We start from the raw sequence: 14920 nt of genomic DNA, 5'->3' as shown, positions 1-14920 counted from the left end.
GCCAGTCAGATAAAAGCAGGCACACACAGGTTTCCCTTACAGTAGACAAAGACTTTCTGTTTAGTGGGAAAACAGGTGTGTGTTGTGTGTGAGGCATGGCTGTATTCTATAAACGAATGTTTTCAGCTTCAGATAATGCAAACTGTTCATAGTGTGAAACATTTTGTGTAATTGCTGGAGCCTATTATTATCCACATAACACAGGTAATGATAATTTTGTGAAGGAACATATCAAAATATAGTGAGGTGTATGTTAAAATGTTCCCATACAGCAAAAAAAAAAAAAGCTCATATGTGTCACTAGTCACGCAACAGAGTGTAAAAAACTTTCACAACAGAATCTGAGACTAAACTAAATGTTTCCATCTTCTGTGCTTTGCATTAGTAATGCACGTGTACAGCATGTGCCAGTGGCTGCGGTCTGGGCCTTTGCTCAAACTATAAGTCAGCTGAACCACCCAGAAGCAACTCTTAAGAGAATATAAAACATTCAGACACATTCCCTCCATGCTGTGTGAAACAGCTACAAAACAGATAATGCAATATCCCAACCGTCAAGGCCATTCCTTGCTATCTTCCATTTGTGTGTTGGCAACAAAATGCTTTTGTTTGCAGACTTCACACAGACCCAGATAGCTGCAGAGCCAAACAAATACATGTGAGAATAAGGAAAGTCACAGAAGGGAAGCAGTTTTGTGGAGCTGATTGGGCCTCCATCTCGAGGAGAAGAAACTCTGTGCTCCTCTGGACCAGTAAAAAGTCAGACTTCCTCTCTGGACTTTTTCGTTGTCGAGTGGTTGTCTTACACTGCAGTCATGGTGTCCTGTGCTCTTCTCATTCTGGGTCCTCTGTGGATCCACAGTCTGCTTCAAGCCTGCAGAGGAGAGGAGCTGTCTGGGGAGGCAGTGTTGTCGTGGTTCAGAGAGCGGGTCCTGGGGGGCCTCGGGCTGGAAGAGCCCCCTGCGGCCGCAGTGCAGGGTCCTGATGTGGATATGGCACAACCAGAAGCACGGCACATGCATCGTAGGGCCCCCAGGACTAGCAGGACAACATGGGTCAACCATCAAACCCGTCCAAACCAGGAAATGTCTCAAATTATTATCTTTCCCAGTTCTGGTGAGAATCTTTTGTTTGTTTGTATGTTTTTTTGATCCTTAAATTCAAGACAATAATTCAAAAAGCTAAGTGTAGAACACAGCATGTCATAGACATCATAGCACAGACAGTTTTATCATAGTTTTCTTGTGCATGCTCAGCAAAGCTGACCTAATCATGTGAAAATGAATTGTGAAATTGAACTTTATCCAGTCAGCAACTGCATGTTAGCGTCTGCTAAATAAACATCATCTGATTATTTCCAGACAACAGTCTTCTTTGGAAAGTTTAGAGTTTGCAGATTATAGATGAAATAACGTATAGATAATTTACGGTGAACAGCAAAGTTGCTCGGTTGGTAAAAGTTGTTTTTCAGGGGAAGAATCGCTCAACCTATGATTGCCATGAAGTGAGTTGCGCTAAAGGATCTAAATTACAAATATTCTGAAATGTCTCATCTTTAAGTTTTCTGTGTGCTGCAGATTTGAAACTAATAAAGCCAGATAGTTGCACTTTAACATTAGTTTATGATATAAAAAAATAAATGTGTTCATGGAAACAATCAAGAAGGGATTTACTTAAAGGGTATAGATTTTTAATGGTCAGAAGTGGGCTTTGTTGCACCTGTAGCTATACCTGTGCTGTCAAAATGTCCTGGAGTACACCTGTGCATCACTGCATATTAAGTGACTCTTTAAAATTACTGATGGTACTCTGATGACTTCCTGTTTGCATGTGTTGATCTGAAAGAGTCCACACACTGAGGCCTCCTCTAAATAACAGCAGGACTCTGATGAAGTTACAATATATTAATAATTAATAAACTTCACTGACCTCTCTCTAATCTTTCTTTGGCAGACTCATCTTGTGCCAAATCTGACTCAGTTCCTGATGAAACCCCCGAAAGCCACTTCACATATTACTTCCAGCCGTCCATGAACCACCAGGAGACCGTGGTCACATCTGCCCACCTCTGGTTCTATGCAGGTGAAGGAGCCACAGCAAACATTTCCGCCAAGCTGTTCATTGTCACTTCAGCACAGCAGCTTCTTCAGGCAGCAGAGACTCCATCAAAGATGAGCTCAGACGGATGGACCACCTTCCACCTGGATCAGAGCCAGCTGGTCTCTGTGGCTGAAGGCCCTTTTCTACTCCAGGTCCGCTGTCTGACCTGTCAGTGCTACGCCAATGAACCAGACAAGATGCCCTTTCTTCACCTCCACGCTCAGCCTCGTGGTCCAGTCCGTTCACCCCGTCACGCGCCGGTTACCATCCCCTGGTCTCCATCTGCTATTGACCTGCTACAGCGGACCTCTCAGGAGAGACCACAGCACAGTGACTGCCACCGAGAAGCGATCGAAATCAGCTTTGAGGAGCTGGGCTGGGACAACTGGATTGTCCATCCGAGAGTGCTGACCTTCTACTACTGCCATGGGAACTGCTCGGCCGGGGATCGAACCACCACGATGCTGGGGATCACTCAGTGTTGCGCTCCAGTCCCAGGGACCATGAAGTCCCTGAGGATCACCACAACATCTGATGGTGGATACTCGTTCAAGTACGAGACATTGCCCAACATCATACCTGAAGAATGTGCTTGTATCTGAACATGAAAGTTTATGTAAACAGTATTATACAGTACATTATATACTTATTGTCTGAATATACAATTATACTGTTTTTGCAGTCAACATACAAAAGAATCAATATCATCATCAATGCCTGTCAATCACACCACAACTTGTTTCTGCAGATTTAGATTTGGGTAGTTCAATATCTCAGCACATAAAACCCAAACTGTTTGCATGGCCAGAAACAAGCAGGGGCTTAGCTTAAAAAAATATATGTATTTAGTAGTTTAGGGGACTTCCCCTTTGCTTTAAATCAGCCAATTCTCTTAGTAATTATCCATCATTCAACTCTTGTCTTTCATTTGTCATGTATATTAACTACAATCTATAAGTAAAACTTAATGTCATGATTGTAGTGTTTTTCCTTTGTGTTGTGATTCTCACCTTTAGGGGGCAGTGCAGGCCCACTTTTCAACTGCATCATTTCACATCAGTGCCTTCACAGTCTTCTGTTGTTTACTGATACGCAGTAATGTATATTAAATCATTGATTAAAACATGAAACTGTTGCGTTCTGTAAATGCCACAAACTCTGGGTTAATATTTCACTTTCCTCTTCTGCCACAGGTTATTTTTTACTCCATTAATTTTAACCAAATACTTAATTTTTAGCTCATGCTTCATACGAAAATCAACAATTTGTATATCAGTTAACTTTGCCGATTTATTCACTGTGTAACAAAAAGATTTTGACGGACAAAAACGTGTGAAGAGTTTATAAAAGCTGCAACTTAATCACCAAAAAGAGTCCAAAAGCCCAAAGACAAAACATCTTGTTCAAATATATTTATTTATTTACTCTGAAGACAAAATAATCTCTACAGTTACAAAAACTACAAAACTTGCAATAGAAAAAAAAAAGAAAGAAAAGAAAACAACGTATAAACCATTGAAGTACAATAGTCAAAATGGAATGTCGTACCTTGCAATAAGTGTCAAAACTGGAAGTGAGATGATTACAAGAACACAGCATCAAACAGCTCCTTTGGCAATCTGCAATTCTTTTTTTTCCAGCCACAGATCATAAAACAAACTGACAAGGCGATGAGAAAGTATGAACTCTGCATGAGCACTGAAAGCTATTGATCAAGATGAACGAAGATTATGTGTTTACATGGCACCAGGCTGTGTGTTAGCAGCCGACCGTCATCATTCCCCTCAGCTGGGTTGGTTTTCTTCTTTTTTTTTTCCATGATGCACAAAAGCATCCATGTTTCAGCACAAAGGAGGAGTAGTGGTGCATGTCAAGGATGGAAAGTATGTCTAACCAAAGAAGAATGTAAATTTCAAAAGACAAGGATGGAGTTTCATTGTTGACAGTAGCCTGGAAGAAAGATGTTTCCAGCTGGTTAGCAAAAAAAAAAAAATCCTCGACATTTTAAACTTTCTGCAATGATGTACATCATGAATCATTTTTATATTACATAATTTAGGGAAGAAAAAGGATTACCAACATCAAGTGCCTACTTCTCAACAGTCATGTGAAACAGGTGGCATTTGTGAAGTACTGGTAAAATAAATTGAGTATTTTAAATGAACTGATTGTACATAAAATTACTCTTGGAATGTCCTTGGAACATTGGTCGATAAAGAATTCAAGCATTTCCCAGGTAAAACATTTTGGATGTTTGGAGTAAATATACAGGCTTCAAATTTCTGTTATTTCCTGAAATGGTGTGGGCTCTTTCTAATAAACAATAATCCCTAACATCAGATCTGTTTAAAGTAAACACGATTCATCTAGCACAGGTTAAGCCTGCTGCACACGCTCCAGAAATGACATAACCCAAGGCTGTGTTGTTTGAGCTTCTCTCTGAGGCCAACAAGCCTCAACGAAGTGAGGCATTAACATTTGGCGACATTTTATAAAAAGAGAGCCTTGCTTTTGTCAAGACGACAAAAAAACAAAAAAACAAAACAAAAAAACACTACACTCAGCCAGGAGTTTGAAGCTTACGGCGATCCTTACAAGGTCTGAAATGGATGAGGATTATTGCATGACCACAAAAACAGAGTGGGTGAAAGAACAGGGTGTAGACAAGGTTTTAGCTCAAGGCACAGTCAAGGTTTGGATGTAGGTCGGCAAGCAGAAACTCGATATGTGGCAGGCATTCAAGTTTAGAGTCGTGGAGATGAACCATTTGTCACAACACAGCTTGGTCAGCATTTTTTTTTCTTTTTCCCTCTCTTTTCGACTGACCCCTAATACTGAAAGGCTCATTTTCTCTCATCCACACATGCATACAAACACACACACATACACGCTTTGGTCTCCCTCAGTGGTCTGACTGCATTCCCATATGTGCTTCCCCCATGTGTTTAAGGCCAGTAGGAATGGAAGGACAGACGTTTGTGGCAGGAAGCACGCTCAGGCACGTATTCCTAGAAGAAGAGACAAAACAAGACTATTCAGCATGTTTGTTCATTACAAACTGGATTTTTTTTTAAAGGGTTTATTCATGGCTAAAGTTATGTATGTAATAAAACTATGATTAAACCATCAGTCAATGGACCAACTTCATTTTTGAGCTCTGAAATTGTACGAGGCAAGTTGCAACCATCATCCAAAAGATCAATAGATACATTTTCTGTTGATCAGCCAACAGATTAATCAACTAATTGCCACAGTACTAGAAGGGTTTGGAGTTGGTATAAATCTGCCTGTAAAACGCATTTACGAGCAAGTCTGAAACTGTCTTTGTTACCTTTCTCGCTCGCCTCTCCCTGCTTTTCCTGGGCAAAGTTGAGGCGGTTCTGCTCGGCAGCTGTCTGTGCAGCCGTGTTGACCTCCGGGCTGCTGCTGCGTGAGGGGATTCCCTCGTCTGCCTGGTAGGCCAGGTCAAGGTGCTGCTGGGCCAGCTTCAGGTGCCTCCTCAACCGCTCCAGCTCCTTGGACGAGGGCCCCTCGTCCCCAAAACTCTCCCTCCCGGAGTCGGCCATTGGCGAATCCCTCAGCTCTCCTTTTAGTTTCTCCTTCTTCATGGTGGCATGGTATCCTGGTGGGGCTGTCGGCATGGAACGTGAGGAGGTCGGTGGCGCCGGCATCGGGGCTCGGGAGTTGAGCGTAGCCCGTCTGCGGAAGGTGTCACGGATGCCGCCGATCCCCAAATGGACGATTTCCAGGACGGTGAGGATCAGGCAGAGGAAAGACACCACGTACATCACCAGCAGGAAGATGGTCTTCTCCGTGGGTCGGGACACAAAGCAGTCGACTGTGTGCGGGCATGGTGAGCGGGTGCAGACGTAGGAGGGTATCACCTCGAAGCCGTAGAGGACGTATTGGCCGAAAAGGAAGGCGACCTCAAAGGCGGAGCGCCACAGCAGCTGGCACACGTAGACTTTCATCAGGCCGTCACGCAGAATCCGCCGACGACCATCGTGCTTCTTCTGAGAGTCTGGAAAACACAAACACTGCTTAGAATCTGACTTGGGAACCTACTTAACAGAACATCAAAAGGTTTGGTGACTGACATATTGCTGCCCTACTTTTTTCTTCTTTGTCGGGCTTCTCTGGCTCAATTTCTTCAGCAATCATCGGGTCTTCCTCTCCATTGTCCTCCGCCTCCTCATAGTCCCGAACTGCCCCACGGCTGACGATGGGCATCTTCTTCTTCCGGTTCTGGATGGGCCGGTACTCGCTGTCGTCCATGCGGGTGATCTTGTGCATGGCAAAGCCCAGGTACATGATAGTCGGGGTAGTGATCAGGATAACCTAGACAAAAACACACGTGTTGCTGAAATTAATCAAAACCAGAGACACAATCGTTTAAAAATGAACACTGCGGAGGACATTTAAGCTTTTATGTTCAACATTTGTCCAAAAGTGAAATGCAGCTCACCTGGAAGATCCAGAATCGGACGTGAGAGAGTGGTGCAAACGCGTCGTAGCACACGTTCTCACACCCAGGCTGCTGCGTGTTGCACACAAATTTACTCTGCTCATCGTAGTAGATGGTTTCACCCCCGACGCCTGTCAGCACGATGCGGAAGACGATGAGCACCGTCAACCAGATCTTCCCCACAAAGGTGGAGTGGTTGGAGATCTCATCCAGCAGACGAGTTAGGAAGCTCCAACTCATGGTGCCAAGGTGACTGGGGAGCTAAATCAGCTCTGGGTGGGGAGAAAGTGGGAACACTGACATGATGATACTGTTTTGCACTGTGACCTATCATTTCAAGCTTTTGTGCTGGTTTACAGTTTTTCTTCTCTTCTTTTTAGGGTCATGGCACGCTATGCAATTTACAAGCTGTGTTAAGTCACACAAAGTTTTAAAATTAGTCAACAACAACAGTCGTTTTTAAGCAGAAATACACAAAATTCAAAACTGAATATTTTGAGTTTGAGATTGTTGGTCAGAGACTTAAAGTTAAAATTACTGTATAATTTATTAATGCAAATAGACATTTGTTGCTGGCCAGACTGACAAGCTCCTCATTGGACAAACATGAAAGCGTGAATGTGTAAACCTGGTAGTTTGATGCATGTGCACAAAGTGATTAAAGAATGCACGTGTAAATATTGCATTCAAGTATTCTGGGTAAACCTCAACCCCGGGGCTAGGCAGCAAACCGACCCCATGCTTCGTTTTAATAAGACACAGGCTTCTGGAACATGCAGGTATCCGTGCGTCAACTACACAACACTGAATCTGTCCTGTTGGTCGGAGTGCACTAGTCTTGGTAGCAGTTTGGTAAACCCGCATTCCTCCAGCTTCCTGCCATGCCAAGCTTGAGCTGCTTAATCGAACATCAAAGTGTCGGCTGGCAAGTTGCTGCTAGGCGTGAGGAGACCTGCTGTGGCTTTGCACTCCAGGTATTATGATACTGAAGCAGTGAATGGGGGTAGGAATTTATTCCCTGTCACGCTTCCAGAAATTATCCCTTTAAATTCTTTTAAAAAACCACAACCTCACACCTCAACACAAAGACATGAACAGAATGGAGCTGCTCTTTTTTTTTTTTTCCCAGTTCAGTAACAAAGTGATTCATCCTTTAAACCGGATCTCTGTGTTTTACAGGAAAGCCTGATTCACCAAATTTTTTGCAACAAATCAGACAATGAACAAAACTTAATATGGTAGTTTTTTTAGTGATATTATTAGTTTTCTTTCGAAAAAGTAGCAAAAAATTTGAAATTGAAAGGACATCAACTTCAGCACTCAGCTTACTAAAAAGGTCTCTAATATCAGTTTGGTTTAATACCTGGATGAATATATTTCTCACTAAAGCAGGGCCCGAAAACAGGCTCTGATATTAATTCCATAATAAAGATCCTTTGAATTTTTGGACCTTCTCTAAATTTCTGTTTTCAGAATAGAAAAGAAAAGAAAATAACCAGCATTTCAGGACTCACAGCAACTGGCCATTACAAGCATCTATAGGCATGTCGATTCAGATTAGGACATGATACTCACGCCCCCACTTGCCAGGTTACTCATCAATTCCTTTGCAAAATCCTCCCTCTAAAACTGGCACCTTCAGATGCTGAGAAATGTTGAGTCTGACTTGCCTGAGCCTGACCAGAAAAATATTCCACCAAAAAGAAAAAAAAAAAAAAAAAAACACGCCTTCATGGAGAGGTCCAGGGACCCACTAGCCACACCAAAGCTGTAAACACATGTTAGAAGTTGGCCCGTCTTGGTTAGATCCAGACAGTCAAAATTATGGACCCTGAAACACTTGGACTCAGATTCAAAGTATTTAAGGGTTTCAGGCACTAAATGTAGAACTAAATCACACTTTTAAAAAAAGAAAAAAAAAAGGCAAGACTCATCTACTGCAGAGATTTTGTACCATTATTTCTATAAAACCATCCTGTGCCTGCTAAATGTAGATTTCGGTCATGGGAATGGCTGGTGTTTGACAAAACGGACAACCTGTGTGACCCTGAGACCAGAGTACAGCTGCAAGGGGGACATCTGTTTTACCCCTACCATACAATTACAAACCCCGCCCACCTTCATTAAAACCATGTTGGTTTCTCACAGCTCAATAGTCTTATCTGACATTCAATGAGGCAGATTGTCCCTTTAAACATCACCTGACCCAGTTACCACCTTATTTGGTTTCCTCCACCGAGACTCTCAGATCTGATCCTCAGCCCTCTCCAGCTCAAACCGTAACAGAAAACAGTGACCGAAAGCATCTTGGGAGAAATGAGGGCTTTTATCGTCATGAAGCCGCAGGCTAACCACTAATGGTCATCTAATATCAGTACACTGAAAAAAAACAACAAAATAACACACTGCAAAACATGCTGAGCTGCCAGAACAAGAAAGTACAGGCTGCGTTTGACCTGCGCAGAGGAGTGACAGCTTGGGGTCATGGAGTCACTGTAAAGTCTGCAGAGTGCGAGATAACCCAGGCAAATATCCACATTGTCAGTACATTTTAAAAACCTTTTTCCAGGGTTTTTCAATGCTTTATGTGCATGAGTGATGCCTCAATTCCACCGTTACTTCCATTTAAGACATACTGTATCCAGTACAAAGCAGATCCACTGATGCCTGACACATAAAAAAAAAAAAAATGCCACTGAATCGTCACAGCCAGGGTGGTGTATTTCCTAGTAGTGGGTGAGCTATTCCTGTCTGGTAAATTATTTCAGTCTGAAAAAAAACAGACTCTTGCAAGTGAAAAAAGTGACTGTAATTTTAGACGCTGGCTGGTCGCCACAAGTGGGTCAAACCGTAGTTTAGGTTTTTCATTTTGGCTGTTCATTGTGATATAAACTTTATACAGCAGGTGTTAGTGCTCCAAAGAGGAGTGTAGCTCCTGCTTAGAGGGTCCATTAAAAGTTTCCAAGCGTGCAGAGCTAAGGAGGAAGAGTAAAGACTCCTCTCAAAGGTTTCTCAGAAGTTTTCTCTCCACCCACAGCAGCAGCAGCAGCAGCAGCAGCAGACTAAATTTACTCAGATGAAAACCTTTACAGCTCCCCTTGTTAACACACTGTAAATCCTCACTGCTCTCTGCTGCTCTCTAAATAAAAGACACAAATAGAAAAGTAGCTCATCACCCAACAGTGTATTTGACTTAGACAAACTGGCTTCCTGGCTCAAGCAATGGCAAACATTTTTGCAGTGCCACCCTCCCAACAGCTGACCAAAGGCAGGTTTTAAACAGAAGCTTATTTGCTCATATGGGCTAAACCCAGCTCAACTGATTTAATGGCTTTTCTGCTTCAGGAGCCACTCGTCCGCAGGAGGAGAAGGAGGGGGATGGAGAGTTTTTGGGCAAAGGATCTGGACAAAGCGAAGGCGAGTTAACATTCCTGCCTAACCAAAAGCAGAAAGCTGGATTTTAGGGTTCAGGGAGCAGACAGGGGGCACATGAAATCCCCATGCAGTCTGACCAGCAAGAGAAGAACATAGCATCTACAAATGTCAATCATCCCCTTCTGTCTTCTGCACTGTCACCATGAAAAAAAAAAAAAACAACAAAAAAAACTCTTCAATCTGCAACAGACATCCAGTTGGGGAAAGCACTTTATCCACAACACATATTTCCTTTTCTGTTTCAGACAAGCAGTAAAAAGAAGTTGAAAGGAAGTTTAAAAGCTCCTCAGCAGAGCTGTTGAAGGCTATGAACACGCTCTGCTGAGTCAGACTGAATTGTTTTGGAAATTGTGGCATTTCTGGAGGAAAACAAAGTGCTGCCAAGCTTCAGTGGGGAAACAAAAATCCGGTGAATTAGAAAATGAAGCCATCATTTCAAAGAACCAGAGTCACGATTCGTCAGGAAAGTTAAAACCACTGTCAGTGAGAGAATTACTCATTAAAACAACTAAGGAAAATCACTGTAATGCTTACAGTCTGGTGTGAGGTGATTTAGTCATCCCGATGTGGAACTTTTGAACCTCCTGTGGTATTGAAACAGCCTTTTTAGGCACTTTTATCAAACCATATCACCTTATAACATAACATTCTCAGTCGCACTAACAATGACTTTTACAAAGTATTTGATTACATTTTCCCCTTTGGACCTGAAACTAAGAAAATAGGACGACTCACCGCTCTCCGGCAAGGAGCAAGATCCAAAACTCGTAACGCGGAACCCACTTGGTAAATTTAGACTAAACCCTGCTCGTAAAATAAACTTTTTAGTTGTCAAACGAACTCAAATGAGGCTTAATTAAGTTGTAAAAAGAAACTAAACTGTCGTAACAAACTTTTCTCGGTGCCAAACACCCACCTTCTGCGCTCCAATACGCGCGTCTTCTCTCCTCGTGCTTAATTGCTCGACCAGGTTTTCCTAATTAAGTGCGCGCTCTCATCGGCGTCTGCGTGCGTCCGCGTCCGAGGCAGCCGTCAGTATGAACCCATTCAGCCCGTGTTGACCCCATGTGTCGGGGTCCCGAACAAGAGGACAAAAGAAAGCGCTCTGATTCCCGCAGGCTCCTGGCTGCTCCCCTCCTTCTCCTCCTCCTCCTCCTCCTCCTCCTCCCGCACCTCCTCCACAACTCGGCCCCATTCAGAGGAGGCCCCTCGCCTGAAACCTGAGATCCACGACGCTGACTACCGTTCGGCCCTCACGACAAAAGACTATGGGGATCCTATTATTCATTTTATAATATGATGATGCTGTATAAGTGTCACAGTTAAACCTCAGGCCTCCATGGGGACTTTAATAGGAGATAACAGGAGGTACAATCAAGCCTCTATGACCTTTCTATTGCTTCTCCTCACTCTAATTCTTAAAGAAATATATTACATATACATTATTATAGCATATAAACATGGTGTTTGGCTGCTCTGCTATGAAAAAAGGGACAACCATCAATGATAATAGAATATGTACAGGCCCACATTCAAATAAATGTATCATTCATACATTTATAGTTATAGTTTACAAGGTGGAGTTCATAAACAAGGTTAATTGTGCATAAGATATATACATATAATTTAGGCTCATCTGTACTGGAACAATAGACTGAGTAAAGAAGCTATTCTTATATGTTCATTAAAATTTTTTTTTTTTTTTTACATTTTACACAACTGCCACTTAATTAATGTTATGTTTAGTTCTTGAGGCTGTAGTTTGTGTTGGGACGCAGGACCTACGTTAGCTAACTTTACTTATCTACTACCCCCGCCGTTGGGCTGGACAAGTTTTTGTATTCTCGGTCCCAAATGACTGCAGGTTGATTGGTGGGCTGGACCGACCAGGTGCCGATCCAATCAGAACTCAGGTAACGAGGGCAGGAGGGGGACGCCTCCAGCAGCTGCAGCTAATCATAACTCGGGGACCACACGTACTACTTTGCATACACACCATTGGAGGAGTTATGCTAATCACCTGTGGGTAACAACTGACGCAATAGTTAAATTGGCGAGGCTTTTGTACACTCGGTCCCAAATGACGTCAGGTTGATTGGTGGGCTGGAACAGGTGCCGCTCCAATCAGAACTCAGCTACGAGGCGGGGGGTGGGGGTGTGGGTACGCCTCCAGCACCTGCAACCAATCATGCCTCAAGGACTACACATCCAAATTAGCATACAAACTAGGTCCCACCGTAGAACGAGGGTTAAACACAGGAAGGCGCTGCTGCCATAACATTGCATCAAATACGTATTTAAACGTTTTCTCCAGCACTTTAGTATTCCACCACCATACAGTTAGAGGTGGGACACACTAGAAAAATAGATATCCTAAGCTCTAAAAAATGTTAGATGTAACCTTTCCCACTCACTTGATTGTATCTGCCATTAGAATATCCCTACTTTCTAAAGATCCATGTCTTTTAAATCTCTATGTGCAGTTTGCAACATGGGCTTTCTGGTAAAATTCTCTAAAGACTAGTTGAGATCACATTGATGATTTGCTATAGCAAAAGAACTCCACTTTTTGTGTTGTTAGAATCTGTTTATCTGCCTACATTCTTGTTTTTTGCTAAAAAAAAAAAAAAAGTAGAATGAGTTCAACAACATTGTAATCTAGTCATTCCTCTTTCTGGTGAGGACCCCATGTTATCCCCAGGACCAGAGTTTGGCAGCCCAGCGGCCTGACGGAGCACTGCGTGACTGCAGCCTTTAGAAGAGGAGGCCCACCATCCAAGAATTTAGTTTGACTCGAGCGCTCAGCAAAACAACAAATTTCTTGCTGTCATGCACGTTGCAGCTGTAGTGCTCCTGATTTACCAGAGGACCTGAAATGTTTGGAGGAGACGGTGGGAAGTCAAATCAGGCCAGATGTCTGCGCCCAGCCAAATCGCTGTGGCTGCATCCCAGCTTCCTCTCATACTAACTATCCACCCTGCTTTCCTCTGCTTCTCAAATGTGGTCCAAGTGAGGCATGAACTCATTCATCTCCAGCTGTCCACCTTTGCTTATTTACACACAAAAACACTTAATGACTCTTAATTCTTGAGAATATTAAAAAATTTTATGTAACATTCTGGCATTTGGTAAACAAACTAAATATCACTGAACTTTTGCTGTTTAGGGGTGAAAGGTGTCACAATTAGAGGCCATAAAATGACACTAGGATTATGAAATTTAAGCCAAAATGGGAATGGGGGAGGGGTGACTGCCTCATGGAGCTCAAAATTCCTTCCTACCCCCCTGCAGTGAATATATTAATGGCTAGAATAAGAGCTGGTATGGAGCACTTTTGATTTTTGTCCACCTGCATGTGTCTTGAATGTACACGTTGTGGTTACGTTCTAGCATCAGGCTTGATTGCGTGTTCCCTCCCAAAACATAAACTTGTGACATAAATTCATAGCATGCAATCGTTATGACTCATGGGTTTTTTAAGGCTGAGTTTCTGGGCTCATTAATTTTACCATATTGCAGGAAAAAAAAGGTTTTAACATGGAAACACTCAATGTTTATTCCTGGCAGGATGGGGGAAGAGGATGGCAGGAAACTACATGAAAAAGAATTAACACTTCCATAAAATACAACTGAAAAAAGAACGAATACACCATGGAAAATGATAATAAAAATCTGAAATGCATGGCTTAATATGGGCATGTAAGAGGGAGGAAAGTTTTTGCAGGCATCACATCATGAACTTGTCTTTTCTGCCTTGTAGAAGTTGTGCGAAAAACAGTATCACTGTACTTTTGTGCCACATGAAATCCTAAAATCCAAACCAGGGGAGCTGCAGCTGTTACACACGAGTTCTTATTAAAAGCTTTGTAAAAAATTTTCCACACATATCCTTTAATTCTCTTGGATTTGTGAACTGTGAAAGAGCTACAATATCTGCCCCGTGTTTGGAGATTTTAAAGGTTCACACCCCTCAGAAAGCAAGGCCACCTGCTGAAGTGTCCTTGAGCAAGACACTGTACCTGTATCAGCTCCAATGGTGAGGTTCTGTACCTGCATCTGACCTTTGACATTTTTTTTTCCAGCGACAAGAAACGGAAAGTGAAAAAGAGAATGGAGCATAAAATGTGCTGTTGTTTATTGTGTGAATCAGGTTTATGAGGAACTTTACAACCAGGATACGGGTGAGTAGTCACCAGTCATTTGTGTGTTTGAGGATCAGGGATTTGTCGGCCATGTGGGTGCAACTGAAGGAGATCCAGGTCTCCAACAAGCATGTGCACAACACATGTACAGCACCGGTGGCTGAGGAAATATTTACACTGTGAAATTGGTTAACATACCTTTCACACAGCTGAGATCGGATTCAAATCGTGCTTCGCTTCGAAGGGCGGGACTGGCAGTTTGGTGTGGAGTGTCCAAAAAGAACGGCGTGTTAAAAAGGCCACAGGTTTGACTTCTCCTGCAGCTTTTTCGCATTCCTTCACTGCTCCTGCTTTCAACTGGGGCCAGGAGAAAAGTCATGATTTAGCTGACCCAATAAAGCTGAAATGGCTTATGAAGACAGCAGGGGTTTTCTAGCATCAATGAAGGAATTAAACAATTAGTAAGCTATGGGAGCAGTTAGAATTACAAGAAAAACTTAACAATTTAGCCATTTTCTTAAACATTTAGTCATCTTTTCATCTTCAACCTGGAGCACTGATTCAATGAGCTTCGAGGGCACTTGGCAAAAATGAAAAAGAAGGAATTACACTAATCTACTTGTCACTGAAGTCAGACATGAGTAGTCCTCTACAGCGCCGACAAATAACTGGCAAGGCTTCTGTCCCTGTTCACAAATTGTGACTAAAACATCATCACACAGAACAAGCAGGTGCCACGGAAAGTAAACAGACTAACAAACTGTGAAACCTCTGGTAA

General features: G+C 42.7%; 2 protein-coding genes across 3 annotated transcripts; one reads left to right on the top strand and one right to left on the bottom strand.

Annotated features, from left to right (window-relative positions):
- Nucleotides 1-684: 684 nt before the first annotated feature.
- On the top strand, nt 685-3081 carry inha (inhibin subunit alpha). The gene is made up of 2 exons (XM_023420219.2): nt 685-1116; nt 1954-3081. The coding sequence occupies exons 1-2, from the start codon at nt 816-818 to the stop codon at nt 2700-2702; spliced, it is 1050 nt and encodes a 349-aa protein (XP_023275987.1). The 5' UTR covers nt 685-815; the 3' UTR covers nt 2703-3081.
- Nucleotides 3082-3497: 416 nt separating this feature from the next.
- LOC111665281 (gap junction gamma-1 protein-like) lies at nt 3498-11113 on the bottom strand. 2 transcript variants are annotated; one of them, XM_023420217.2, is made up of 5 exons: nt 10917-11113; nt 6566-6837; nt 6213-6438; nt 5432-6121; nt 3498-5108 (listed from the first exon to the last, which is right to left on the bottom strand). In XM_023420217.2, exons 2-5 carry the CDS (start codon nt 6803-6805, stop codon nt 5095-5097), a joined length of 1170 nt encoding a protein of 389 aa, XP_023275985.1. In that variant the 5' UTR covers nt 6806-6837; nt 10917-11113; the 3' UTR covers nt 3498-5094. The 2 variants fall into 2 exon arrangements, with proteins under 2 accessions (XP_023275985.1, XP_023275986.1); XM_023420218.2 differs by lacking the exon at nt 10917-11113 and adding an exon at nt 10736-10889.
- Between the last annotated feature and the right edge of the window lie 3807 nt (nt 11114-14920).

Source organism: Seriola lalandi, unplaced genomic scaffold (assembly GCF_002814215.2).
Source record: "Seriola lalandi dorsalis isolate HSWRI2012SDOR001 ecotype SW California unplaced genomic scaffold, Sedor1 jcf7180002054630, whole genome shotgun sequence".
NCBI classification, from domain to species: domain Eukaryota; kingdom Metazoa; phylum Chordata; class Actinopteri; order Carangiformes; family Carangidae; genus Seriola; species Seriola lalandi.
Note: the sequence above shows the minus strand (reverse complement) of the source record. Positions and strands in the feature narration are given on the sequence as shown.